The 13,972-nt window shown below is 44.7% G+C and overlaps 2 protein-coding genes across 2 annotated transcripts in view; one reads left to right on the top strand and one right to left on the bottom strand.

Moving 5' to 3' along the window:
* LOC134228023 (protein Red) overlaps window positions 1-13,972 on the bottom strand; it is a 78,645-nt gene that overhangs the window by 34,854 nt on the left and 29,819 nt on the right. The gene's annotated exons all lie outside the window — the stretch shown is intronic.
* On the top strand, window positions 11,442-12,564 carry LOC134228025 (vitamin K-dependent protein C-like). The gene is made up of 4 exons (XM_062709788.1): window positions 11,442-11,572; window positions 11,632-11,795; window positions 11,865-12,130; window positions 12,195-12,564. The coding sequence occupies exons 1-4, from the start codon at window positions 11,522-11,524 to the stop codon at window positions 12,476-12,478; spliced, it is 765 nt and encodes a 254-aa protein (XP_062565772.1). The 5' UTR covers window positions 11,442-11,521; the 3' UTR covers window positions 12,479-12,564.

A 13,972-nucleotide genomic window follows, 5' to 3' on the forward strand; every position in this document is an offset into this window, starting at 1 on the left:
CTTGCAAGGACCATTGCAAAGTACCCTAGATAATCTGACTGTTTGGGCCAGACATTTGGGGATCGAGTTTTCACCGCAAAAAACTCAGTTGGTTGTGTTTACTAAGAAGCGGTACCCTGCTCAACTGAAACTAAAGCTGTTGAATGATGACATCAACCAATCTTTATCTTCTAAATACCTTGGGGTCGTGTTTGATTCTAAATGCACCTGGAGACTTCATATTGAGTATTTGATAGAGAAATGCCGGAAAAGGATCCATTTTCTACGTTCTATCTCCGGAACATGGTGGGGTGTTCACCCGGAAGACCTCATCAAACTCTATAGAACGATTATTCTCTCTGTTTTAGAGTACGGCTCCTTCTGCTTCCTCTCAGCAGCTGATTGCCACCTTATTAAATTGGAACGAATTCAATATCGTTGTTTGCGTATTGCCCTTGGCTGTATGCATTCAACGCATAACATGAGCCTGGAGGTGCTTGCTGGAGTCACTCCTTTAAAGCACCGTTACTGGGAGCTCTCATTAAGAATACTAATCAAATGTGGAACAAATAACACACTTGTCTTACACAACTTCGATAATATGCTTGAACTGGTTCATAAGTCAAGATTCTTAAGAGTTTATCTCAACTACATATCGTCAGATCTTTGTCTTCCATGTTATACTCCCCCTCGAGTTGACTTCACCAATGACAGTTTCTCAATTGAATACGATCTGTCCATGAAACATGCTATTCAAGGAATACCAAATCATCTTCGAAATCTTTCAATTCCTCCATTTTTCTGAAAAATATGAACATGTCAATTGCAATAACAGATATTTCACTGATGGTTCTCGCATTAACGGATCCACTGGCTTCGGTGTTTTCAATGTAACTTCAACCACCTTCCGAAAACTTCAGGAACCGTGTTCGGTTTATGTTGCTGAGCTGGCAGCAATTAACTTCGCTTCCAATCAGCCCGTAGACCATTATTTCATCTTCTCGGATAGTCTTAGTTCTATCGAGGCACTCAGGCGATGAAACCTGTTAAGCACGCATCTTACTTTCTTACAAACGTAAGAGAGCAGATGCGTGTTTTGGTCGAAAGATTATTCAAGATTACCTTTGTTTGGGTCCCTTGAATTTCATTTAAAGTCCAGTAGTTCTTTTAAACCACCGATCAAGGTGTGATGGAAATTCGAAGGTCATTCGATCCTCTCCAAAACAGGATTCTTCTTGATGCGTGCGTGAATTCACAACAAGAAAGTCTGGATTTATTGTCGAAAACGCACGCACTACTGAATTTGTTTTTTGTTTGCGTAAGTTTATTGAATCTTTCAAAAAATTGTTAAAATTTCTAGAAAAGGCAATTATAGAAATAATCTGCCTTTTTTAATAACCCTTACCTCTTACCTATTTAAATATGCAGGTTATAGAGGCTTGAGGCATTCATAAAGCAAACATTTATTAAATTCACCACCCAAAAAAAAGTTTATTTAAAAAAATATCCCAGCTTTTATCATGCTATTTGTTTTTAACATGCATGAAAATAAGGGGCGCCCAATAACTGTTTCGCCAAGGGCGCTGAGAGCCCACGCTACGGCTCTGGCTGTACGGTCATGAAGCATGGACGTTGAAAGATGCAGACTATCAAGTTCTCCGATTGTTAAAACTGAAAATACTGCACGCAATACTTGACGGCGTGGTGGAAAATGGTAGGCTGATAAAATACGGCAGAGTACAGTGAGCTGGACATGTAGTGCGTATACAGGAAGAGAGACCAGCAAAAGTAATGTTTAGCAGAGAACCTGGTGGAGGACGTCGGCTGTGTTGGCTGTGTGCAATCGAGGAAAATGCGTGTGCGGCCGGCGGGCAGAGAGACTGGTGACTGGCGGCCCAAAAACGAGCGACCTGGAACAAGACATTACATTCGGTTTAGCTCTGCACAACACGGAGTTTACGACCATCGTAGGTATAGGTAGGTAAGGATCAAAAACTTCCTGCAGAAAATCTTAAATAGCACCGCACAACACGAGAGAACAATGTGGACTGAAATATTAACTCGTCTAGTGAACAGTACTCATGGCAAAATCTGCGTATCTATTCCCCGAGTATGTATCATGATTAAAAGCTGTATCACCCTTAAAAAGATAAATTCATTCCATTATCCATTGTGCAATAAATTACGTTCAAAACTTACCCTAAGAAACCCAGTGACTTTATCAAAATTTGAACGACAATCGTTGCAATCCCAATCGATAAGATAATCGTATTGATCAATGGCTAACAGTGATTTTATGTGTCGATTACCAAATCCTACATTAAGTCATCATATCCACATCTACCAGTTTGATTCGATGGGCGTTTATTCCAGTTATGATTCACTGCAGCTATCTAATCATACACCATGTTAATGACCGACAAAACATTAGAAATTGTACTGTACAAACTCGTCTTATGACAAGTGAAGACATTCCACTAAAAAGTTCAAAATAATTTTCTTAATTAGAAATTCATTATAATCGATTGCACAAAAAAATGTTTTGAGGGTAAATACACACAAGCCGTTTCGCCAGACTCTCCTGAGCAATGTGTTATTGTTATATTATAGAATTGTTATATCAGTGTCATGAAAATTATTTGTTAATAACTAAACCTAAAGTTATCCAATTTTATGAACATGTGAACATGACCATTGCTTCCAATCCAGCTAGGTGCTCATAAAAAAACAGAAGCCAACTTTTCACGAAACAGTTGACATACAGCAGTAGAAGCCCGTATTATAAAACGTAGATCTTTTTTCTTGTTGGGTATCTTAATTACCGCGACCATTTGTTAGATCTATTGTGATAAATGCCCCATTTGATCTAGCTTTGTCAAGTTATTTATTTATTTATTATCAGACTAAGGCCGGAGTGGCCTGTGCTGCACATAAAAGTCTTCTCCATTCAGCTCGGTTCATGGCTGCACTTCGCCAACCATGCAGTCTGCGGAGGGTCCGCAAATCGTCCTCCACCTGATCGATCCACCTTGCCCGCTGTGCACCTCGCCTTCTTGTTCCCGTCGGATCGTTGTCGAGAACCATTTTCACCGGATTACTGTCCGACATTCTGGCTACGTGCCCGGCCCACCGTAGTCTTCCGATTTTCGTGGTGTGAACGATGGATGGTTCTCCCAACAGCTGATGCAACTCGTGGTTCAATCGCCTCCTCCACGTACCGTCCGCCATCTGCACTTCACCATAGATGGTACGCAACACTTTCCTTTCAAAAACTCCCAGTGCGCGTTGGTCCTCCACGAGCATCGTCCAAGTCTCGTGTCCGTAGAGAACTACCGGTCTTATAAGCGTTTTGTAGATAGTCAGTTTGGTACGGCGGCGAACTCTATTCGATCGAAGTGTCTTGCGGAGTCCAAAGTACGTACGATTTCCAGCCACTATGCGCCTCCGAATTTCTCTGCTGGTGTCATTTTCGGCAGTCACCAGTGAGCCCAAGTACACGAATTCTTCAACCACCTCGATTTCGTCACCGCCGATAGAAACTCGTGGTGGGTGGCTTACATTGACCTCTCTTGAGCCTCTTCCTATCATGTACTTCGTCTTCGACGTGTTGATGACTAGTCCAATCCGTTTAGCTTCGCTTTTCAGTCTGATGTAGGCTTCCTCCATCCTCTCAAAGTTACGTGCCATGATATCAATGTCGTCGGCGAAACCAAATAACTGGACGGACTTCGTGAAAATCGTACCACTCGTGTCAATCCCTGCCCTCCGTATTACTTCCTCCAAAGCGATGTTGAATAGCAGACACGAAAGACCATCACCTTGCCGTAACCCTCTACGCGTTTCGAAGGGACTCGAGAATGCCCCTGAAACTAGAACTACGCACATCACCCGATCCATCGTCGCCTTGATCAACCATATCAGTTTATCCGGAAATCTGTTTTCGTGCATTAGCTGCCATAGCTGGTCCCGATCGATTGTATTATATGCGGCTTTGAAGTCGATAAATAGATGATGTGTGGGCACGTTGTATTCGCGGCATTTCTGCAATACCTGACGTATGGCGAACACCTGGTCTGTGGTAGAGCGTTCACCCATAAATCCCGCCTGGTACTGCCCCACGAACTCTCTTGCAATTGGTGTTAGTCGGCGGCATAAAATTTGGGAAAGTACCTTGTAGGCGGCGTTCAGCAATGTGATTGCGCGGTAGTCGCTACAATCCAGATTATCGCCCTTTTTGTAGATAGGACACACGGCACCTTCCATCCACTCCTGCGGCAGAACCTCATCCTCCCAAACCTTGGTAATCACCCAGTGCAGCGCTCTAGCCAGTGCTTCACCACCGTGTTTAAACAGCTCTCCTGGTAGTTGGTCAACTCCAGGGGCTTTGTTGTTTTTCAGCCGGCCGATCTCCTCCTGGATTTCCTGGAGATTCGGAGCCGGAAGTCGCATGTCCTGCGCGCGTGCTCCTAGGTTCATTGCCATACCGCCACCGTTGTCTGCCATATCGCCATTCAGGTGCTCTTCGTAGTGCTGCCGCCACCTTTGGATCACCTCACGCTCGTTTGTAAGAAGGTTCCCGTTTATGTCCTTGCACATATCGGGCTGTGGCACGGGGCCCTTACGTGAACGGTTCAACTTCTCATAGAACTTTAGTGTGTTATTAGCGCGGTACAGTTCCTCCGTCTCTTCACGGTCTCGATCTTCATGCTGACGCTTTTTACTCCGGAAAATCGAGTTTTGTCTGTTCCGCGCCCGTTTGTATCGTGCCTCGTTCGCCCTCGTGCGGTGTTGCAGCAATCTCGCCCATGCTGCATTCTTCTCCTCAACTAACTGCTCACATTCGCCGTCATACCAGTCGTTTTTCTGATCTGGAGCCACCGTGCCTAGTGCAGCGGTTGCGGTGCTTCCAATGGCGGATCGAATATCTCTCCAGCCATTTTCAAGAGATGCTGCGCCTAGCTGCTCTTCCGTTGGGAGTGCCACTTCCAGCTGCTGCGCGTAGTCTTGGGCTAGTCTACCGTCTTGCAGCCGCCCAATGTTTAGCCGCGGCGGACGACTCCGACGCGTGTTGATCACCGTCGAGAGTTTTGAGCGCAGACATACTGCGACGAGGTAGTGGTCGGATTCAATATTCGCATTGCGGTAAGTGCGTACGTTCGTGATGTCGGAGAAGAATTTACCGTCGATTAGAACGTGGTCGATTTGGTTTTCCGTTACTTGATTAGGTGATTTCCATGTGGCCTTGTGGATACTCTTGCGGGGGAAGAAAGTGCTTCGGACTACCATTCCGCGGGAGGCTGTAAAGTTTATGCATCGTTGGCCGTTGTCGTTCGATACGGTATGCTGACTATCCGGTCCGATGACCGGTCTATACATTTCCTCCCTTCCTACCTGAGCGTTCATGTCACCGATGACGATTTTGACGGCCCGCAGTGGGCATCCATCGTATATCTGCTCCAGCTGCGCATAGAACGCTTCTTTCTCGTCGTCGGATCTCCCTTCGTGTGGGCAGTGCACGTTGATGATGCTATAGTTAAAGAAACGGCCTTTTATCCTCAGCTTGCACATCCTTGCGTTGATTGGCTGCCATCAAGCGTTGGCGCATCTTTCCCAACACTATGAAGCCGGTTCCCAGCTAGTTGGTGGTGCCACAGCTTTAGTAGAAGGTAGCCGCTCGATGCCCGCTTTTCCACACTTTCTGTCCTGTCCAGCAGATTTCCTGCAGCGCTACGACATCGAAGTTGCGGTGATGTAATTCATCGTAGATTATCCTGTCGCAACCTGCGAAGCCTAGCGACTTGCAGTTCCATGTTCCAAGCTTCCAATCGTGATCCTTTATTCGTCGCCTAGGTCGTTGCCGATTGTATCGAGTCGTATTATCTTCTGTGTCGTTCGTAATAGTTGTTTTTAAAGGCGGCTTATTGGGCCTGCGCAAACCTCCTGTCTCGTCGGAGGGCCGTCGTGTCAGGGCTGTTTAGCGTCCCACCTAACACCAGGACTTGGGCTTGTGCGCTTTGAGCGGCACACGGTCGCTTTGGCGGAGCCTACTTGCGGATACATGCAGCTTTTTATAGAGGTTTAACAAAGCCCACTGTCAAACCCCACCACATCCTAGGCAGGCGCCACAACTCGCAGATGGCCTGGGGAGGGATCGTCAAGCCCTTGGACATAGTCCCTGCTGCCCCCAGCTTTGTCAAGTTAACACATCATTATTATGATGTAGAACAATTGCATCACCTTGACTACCAGCATTATCCCATTGCGGTATTATGGTTCTGATGAATCGTACTACCATTTTATGAATGTCTTGATAAAGCCTACGGCTAGTCAATTTCGCTGCTGCCAGAGGGATGGCCATGGGGGCAGCAGGGACCATGTCCTAGGGCTTGACGACCTCTCCCCAGCTGTGTGCGAGTCAGGGGGTTCTGCCTAGGAGGTGGTAGGGTTAACAGGGGGCTCTGTTAATTCCCTCCCAAAAACCACATATCCGCATGCAAACCCTATCAAGCGACCGTGTGCCGCTTAAAGCATACAAGCCCCTAAGCCCGAATCCCAAGGTGTCAGGCGACCCATTCCGAGGGGATGAATGACCTGGGGAGTGAAACAATTAACCAGGTCGTTAACGGGGCTTATGGAGGTTCCACAGAGTAAGGGACAGACCCCCAAGTGGTGCGCATGTAGTACAAGCGAATGGGAGCTGGGAGTATTACTCGTAATACCCCCACATAGCGAAGGACCGAGTGTATGGGTGAGCACACAAGTAAGTCTCGCATGGTACGCATGGTCGGTAGTGTTAGAATGACTGAAGTCTGGTGAGGCCTGGCAGGAGTGTCGGGGGCAGATACCTCTGCGGCACCTCAGAAGTAGGGGACACGAAAGTCTCGCTGCGTCTGGCAGGAGTGTCGGGGGGTTGATGCTTCTGCGGCACCTCAGAAATCGGAGACATGTAAGGTAAGTGGTGCCACCCCGTTGCAGGATGGGGAGACCACCACACTGGCTGAGGACTATCTGGGCTTCGAAATGTCAATAGGTGGGTGCTACCTGCAAAGTACCCGTCCTCCAGACCTATTGGCCGTATCAAAGCCCGGGTAGGGGAGTGTTAGGCACGCATGACGTGCCGGGTGTTCCACGCCCAAACAATGCACAGGAGGTGCACAGAGTGGATAAAAATGGGAGATGGGGGTATTACAACCCCCGCTGAGTGAGTGACTGAATGTCAAAGAGAGTGGTGCACAAGTGGCGCAAGCGATTGGGACTGAATGTATGAGCGAGCACACAAGTCAGACTCGCATGGTTCGTATGATCAGAGTGGCTGCTTAGGCAGTAGTGTGATCCGGCTGTCAGGGACGGAATGAGTGAAGTCTCGCTAGGCCTGGCAGGAGTGTCGGGGGGCAGATACCTCTGCGGCACCTCAGAAGTAGGGGACACGAAAGTCTCGCTATGACTGGCAGGAGTGTCGGGGGGTTGATGCCTCTGCGGCACCTCAGAAATAGGAGACATGAAAGGGTCTGCCTCGTAGCTGAGGTAGGAGCGGCATAGGAGCCACCAACCTAGGGTCGCCTCCGGCTTGGTAGACAAGTGGTGCCATTCTGTTGCAGGACGGGGTGAGCACCATACTGAATGAGGACTGTCTATGTTGTGAGATGGCGGCATGGGGGTACCCCCTGCAGGGTACCCGGTCTTCTCCTTGCAGTCATTCAAGCGGCATAGGCAGGTGAGTGTTGGGGCACATGTGGTGCCAGTATGTCTTGTGCAAATGTGTTGCATGGGGAGTGTCGAAGAGTTGAGGCGCATACGTGCACTTGTGTACGTCATGGAGGGGGCGCAATGCCCAATAGTCATCCCCCGAAGTATTGCTTAATTGCGGGCCGGGAGAATGACTGGAGAGGAAGAAGATGGTTTTAGTGGGTCAGTAGTGGTGATCCCATCCCCATACTACCTGGGTTCGTCTCCGCAGGTGCCTGGTTGCAGATTTCCATTACCTTCGCCAAAAAAAAAAAGAGGGATGGCCATCAGTAGCACCTACTTTGCACGGAAAAATAATCTAAAGCACACCTGGAGACACCCAAATGGTAAAACTTGCAACCAGATAGACCATATTCTGGTGGATGGGCACCATTTCTCGGATTTTATCGATGTGCAGACATTCAGAGGTCCGAACATTTACTCCGATCACTACCTCTGTTGCGAAGGGATTTTCCTGGGTCGAATGAAGCAGTTTTGATAGCAGTGTCCATTACAAACAGCTTCTAAACTGGAATTTATTATCTATTAATAATTATTAAACTTAATTTAGAAATGAAGAAATTTACAATCTAGTTTCAGTTCATTTCACTAGCTATAGGTTCCATCGCAACTCTAAATCACACTAATCAGATCTTATTGCCTCGGTATGAAGGCATACACGTATTTGAAATCATCAGTGTTGCCAGTTTCACACAACTTATGAAACTCCTCTCAACAACCTCGTTGTCAGGGAAATTCGATCACGGTTGTCAACTGTATCGAAGGAAAGATCACAGCGAACGTTGCGTTAAAATATCCAGCGATTGTCGGCGGAAGGAGTATCGGCTGAGTACCGCCAGAAGCTCGACGAACGAATAAGTTCAATCAACGTTAGCGACAACATCAACGATCTATGGAGTCGATCCATGGAGCGCTGAGCACAACAGCACGAGAAGTGGTAGGCACTGCACAGAGGAGACCCAGGACGGGTTGGTTCGATGTGGAGTGTCAGAGAGTGATAGACGAGAAGAACGTTGCCAGAAGCCGGATGTTGGTGTTGGGTACCCGATCGAATAGAGACCGGTACAAGGAAGCAAGAGCAGCCGAAAACCGAACCCACCGCAGGAATAAAAAACAGTATGAAGAACAAAAGATTAGCGAGGCGAGGGAAATGGAGCAGAATGATATGCGGAGATTTTATGAGACTGTCAATGGCGTGCGGAGAAATACAGCGCTATCTCCCGTCATGTGCAACGACCAAGAAGGAAATTTGCTGACAGATAAAACCGAAGTGGCTGCCAGGTGGAAGCAACACTTCGAGACTTTGTATAATGGAGGAAGTGACGGTGCATCGGTGAACAGAATAAATATTAGCGACGATGGACAAGCTGTGGAGTCACCTACACTAGATGAGATTAAAAAAGCTATTGAAGAGCTGAAAAACAATAAGGCTGCGGAGAAGCAGCAGCTCCCGACTGAACTTCTCAAACATGGCAGTGAGCAGCTTTATAAAGTTCTGCACCATATTATGTCGAAAATATGGCAAGACGAGGAATTGCCTGCTAGCTGGTTGGACGGCCTCATTTGCCCTCTCTTTGTGAAAGGGCACAGACTGGAGTGCGCCAATTACCGAGGAATAACCCTCCCTAATTCGGCGTACAAAATTATGCCCCGTATTCTGTTCAACATATTGAGACCGCTTGAAGAGTCCTTCGTCGGCGAATACCAAGCAGGTTTCGTGAGGGCCGATCAACGACGGATCAAATGTTTACCCTGAGACAAATCCTTGATAAATTCCGGGAGTACAACTTGCAGACACATCATCTGTTTATTGATTTCAAGGCGGCGTACGATTCAGTGAAACGGAATGAGTTACGGCAAATTATGCTTGAACATGGTTTTCCGGCAAAACTGATACGGCTGATTCGTATAACGTTGGACGGATAGAAAACAAGTGTATGGGTTGCGGATGAAATATCGTCGTCATTTGTTACCTTATATGGATTAAAGCAGGGTGATGCACTCTCGAATCTACTGTTCAATATAGCGCTCGAGGGTGCGATTAGGAGAGCTGGTGTGCAAAGAAACGGTACCATTATCACAAGATCGCATATGCTCCTGGGATTTGCGGACGATGTCGATATTGTCGGGATTGATCGCCGTGCCGTGGAAGAGGCTTTTGTGCCTTTTAAGAGGGACAGACAACGGTGGGCTGGACACGTTGTTCGTATGCCGGAAGAACGTCAAGCGAAGATAATATTTAGTAGAGAACCCGGAAAAGGCTGCATGTTTCATGGAAGGCCGCGTAAACGATGGCTTTTTTGCAGTTGAAGAGGACATGAGGGCGCTCAATGTTGAGGGCAACTGGAAGCGATTGGCCTAGGATCGAGTCCAGTGAAGAAGAATACTCTATTCGGCGTAGGTTCATCGAAGAGCTGTAGCCCATAAAGTATCAAGTAAGTTTAGATGTAAAGTAAATAAATGAATAATTTTAATAGGGGGAATGACGGCTTTGGCAGGTTTTGTTCTATTATTGGCAGGGGGGTTTTTTATGACTGACTAGGCTCAAATTCGGCCTAAACATTCTTTGCATATCAAAGAATATTGTGGCCAAATTTCATAAAATTCGGTCGACAAAAACCCCCCTGCCAATAATAGAACAAAACCTGCCAAAGCCGTCTTTCCCCCTACCATAAAGAATATAATATGAATAAAGATGAGAGACAAATCTGCAAAATTCGTAGGATTTTTAAGGCTCCACAAGTACCACAACTTAGGGTGACGATTTTGCTCCACTTTTTCCTACCTCTGGGACTCAATAAAGTGAAATTCAATGCTAGGCCAGAGCTTAGGTTAGCAATCGTTTAATCGTAAATTAAATTTAACATAATAAAAATAAATTTAATTAATCGAAATTTTATCGATTATAGAACCTACGTAATTGTTGATAAGTCGTGCGCCGTGCGATTAGATGTGCGGCTAAAAAGCAAGACTATGATGAAGGTGGCTGGGTTCGATTCCCGGTCCGGTCTAGGAAATTTTCGAGTTGAAAATTTTCTCGACTTCCCTGGGCATAAAAGTATCATCGTGTTAGCCTCATGATATACGAATGCAAAAATGGTAACTTGGCTTAGAAACCTCGAAATAACTGTGGAAGTGCTGAATGAGCACTAAGCTGCGAGCCGATAATGCCCCAGTGGGAGATGCAATGCCAATTAGAAGAAGACGGACTTACTAGATAAAAAGGATTTCAATCCCTAAGGTAATTTAGCATACAAATTGAGGTAGGAATTAAAATTATTTTTAAAAAATCCCAGCATGGTCTGATATGTGTTAAAATCACTTATTGGCTAGCCACCTTTTGGCAGTATCTTATTGTCCTCATTCACTGGAAATATCAGCGCGTTTCGTAGAGAGCATGCCACCCACAAGAGCCGTTTGCAACAAAAATGTATATAATTTCTAAGTTTCTATTCAATCATTTATATACCGAGTGGCTATCAGCAATACTTCATGTCCAAAAAAAAAGAGAAAATTTTGCACCGATTCTTCTCTAATACTTAAACTTTTCAGCTTGCGTATCAAACTGTAAAACCGATGTATTTTTTATCACAATTATGATTACGCGACTTTCTACTTAGATATGTGACTGTATTGGAGTGTTCATTTATCGGCAAGACAACGTTCTTGTCTTGATAACGATTACATATCTACCGAAGCAAGAAGAAATTACTTCAAGACTATATAAACACATTCGTTAGCTTACTTCCCATCAGAGGTATTCCCATTATTGGTAAATACCAGCTCTGCAGAGAAAATGAAGTGTTTCTTACTAGCCACAGCCATTCTATGTGTTCTGGGTGCGCAGGTAGGTCACAGTAGCGATTACAACCAATTCTAGTTATATCGAGTTCTATTAATTTACAGGCGGCCCCGGATCGTACAGCACGTATCTTCGGGGGAGAAATTGCTCATCATCAACCATATAACGCTTACATCCTTTATGTCAATGCTGCAAATGCAGGATTTTTCGGTGGTGGTACGATTATTTCTGATCGTCACATTATAACTTCTGCTCGAAACATTGAGGGGTAACTATGCAACATTTTACTATATGCAGTGAGTATTTTTTTAACCAGTTTGTTATTTATATTCAACAGATTCTCTCGATGGGATATAGGCGTGGGAAGTAATGTTTTTGCTCACCTCTCTATAATCTCCTCAACGAGAGCTATTCAGCATCCATCGTTCAATGCAGCAAATCGGGTAAACGATATAGGCATTATCGAGTTACCGAGTTCTCTTGTGTTCACAACCAGCGTAGCTCCAGTTGCTCTTCCGCCACTTTCTGCGGTCGATACAAATAATCTCCCTTATGAAAATGAGCAAGGGTCCATTGTTGGTTTTGGATTCACTACCGAACTTTGTAAGTATAACATGCTAATTGAACGCAAAACATTCTAAATATTAATTCGTTTATACCACGTCAGCAACGGGTCAAGCCAGCTTCCTGAAACGCGCCTTCCAACGGGTCGTTGCGAATACTCGATGCTCAATCACAAATCCACAGGCATTCTGTGCCGAAGACGCTGACAGAGCTACCAACATCTGTGTTGGCGATATTGGTGCAGGTTTTATCACAGAAGTACGTGGACAGCCGACGCTAACCGGAATTGCCTCGAACATTGTTGCAATGTGTAGTAACACAAACCCAACAGAGTACACCCGCGTCGAATCCCACAGATCTTGGATCAACAATCACACACAGGTCTGATGTACTGCGGAAAATACGCGAATAAATTTTTGCCCACGAAAAAAGTTGTCATTTACGTTAGAAATTATAGTCATCGAACAACCTGACGCCTTTTTCGCATTTCACCCGGAAATAACGGCTTTGACAGGATTCGACCTTTTATTGTCAAGAAGTTGTTAAAACCTACTTAGCTTAAATTTGACCTGAAGAATCTTGGTAAAAGTGGTACACTGGGAAAAGTGGAATAGGAAAAATCGATTGTGCATGTTTGAATTAGTGTGATTGTGTGATCGAATTGAAAGAGGAAATGATATTCATAGATATAATACTAGACACGCGGATAATGTGAGAACACCCTATTTTCTGAATGGCGCTTCACAAAATTCTTTGTTTTTAAAGGTATCAATGTTTTTAATTCGATGCCTTCACACATCGAACGTGCAGTCACACTAACGCAGTTTAAGAGACAATGCATTTCACACGTAAAGCTGCCTTTTGAACAGCTACCTGGCAATTTTTACCCGTTAACAAATATATCTTGACGAAGTTTTTACAACGGATGATTTATTATGGACAAGTTTTTTATTTTTATCATTTATTGAGGCATTAATAAGCTTTCGCCTCGATGATGACGATGGATTTTATTTTATTGACGTAGTTTAGTTCTGAACCTTTCTTTGTGTAGTCTACAAAAGTTTGAGTATCGCGCGCGGATTACAGATATGAATGATTTTGAATTTAATGAAAACTTGTATAATTCGATCGGTTGAACAATATTTTTGAATGAGTAGTAAACCATCTGGTAGATTATTTTGTACTCGCGGATGTCCCGAAACTTTTGTTATCGACGGAGCGGTTACACAGGTTTTGGCGTTTGGTTGTCGGACCTAATGATTCATATTGAGAGATACATGTGAGTTTTAGAGTGTTATCCTGGTTTGTGATTTAGAACGCGATTTGGCGGAGCTTTTGGAATCTGTGCGAGAGGTTTCACAAGTTTAGCCTTTGATAGCTCCATGTATCACTACTGATGATTACGAAAATTCAAGTCGTAATTCTATAGTTTTACCAATTTATTTTTTGCTGTAGAGCATGGAATTTTATTTTGGATTTTATATCTGTATATACAATCGGATCGTTTATTTGCATAACCGATTACATTGATCTTATTTAATTATCTTAAAGATAACTCGTCCAGCTCAAACCTTTGTAGAGGTATGTGGCGGGACCATCATCATCATCATCATCATCATAACCAGCTTAACCGATTCAATCCGAATTTTTTTTCGTCGTATTTCAACATAAATTTTGAACATTCTGCTTCAAAAACGTATGCAAATCATGAAAAAGTAGAAATATGGGGTAAAATATTTTTTGAGATCTTCTAGGGCTTCCAAACCTTTCTTGAGTTCAGATCTTGATTATCTACATAAACAACAAAGCGTTTTACGGGGCCTCAATCCTTATTTGAAGTTGGCATTGCTACTTGAAACATAATTAAACTATTTTTTTATC

This window comes from Armigeres subalbatus, chromosome 3 (assembly GCF_024139115.2).
Source record: "Armigeres subalbatus isolate Guangzhou_Male chromosome 3, GZ_Asu_2, whole genome shotgun sequence".
In the NCBI taxonomy this organism is placed as follows: domain Eukaryota; kingdom Metazoa; phylum Arthropoda; class Insecta; order Diptera; family Culicidae; genus Armigeres; species Armigeres subalbatus.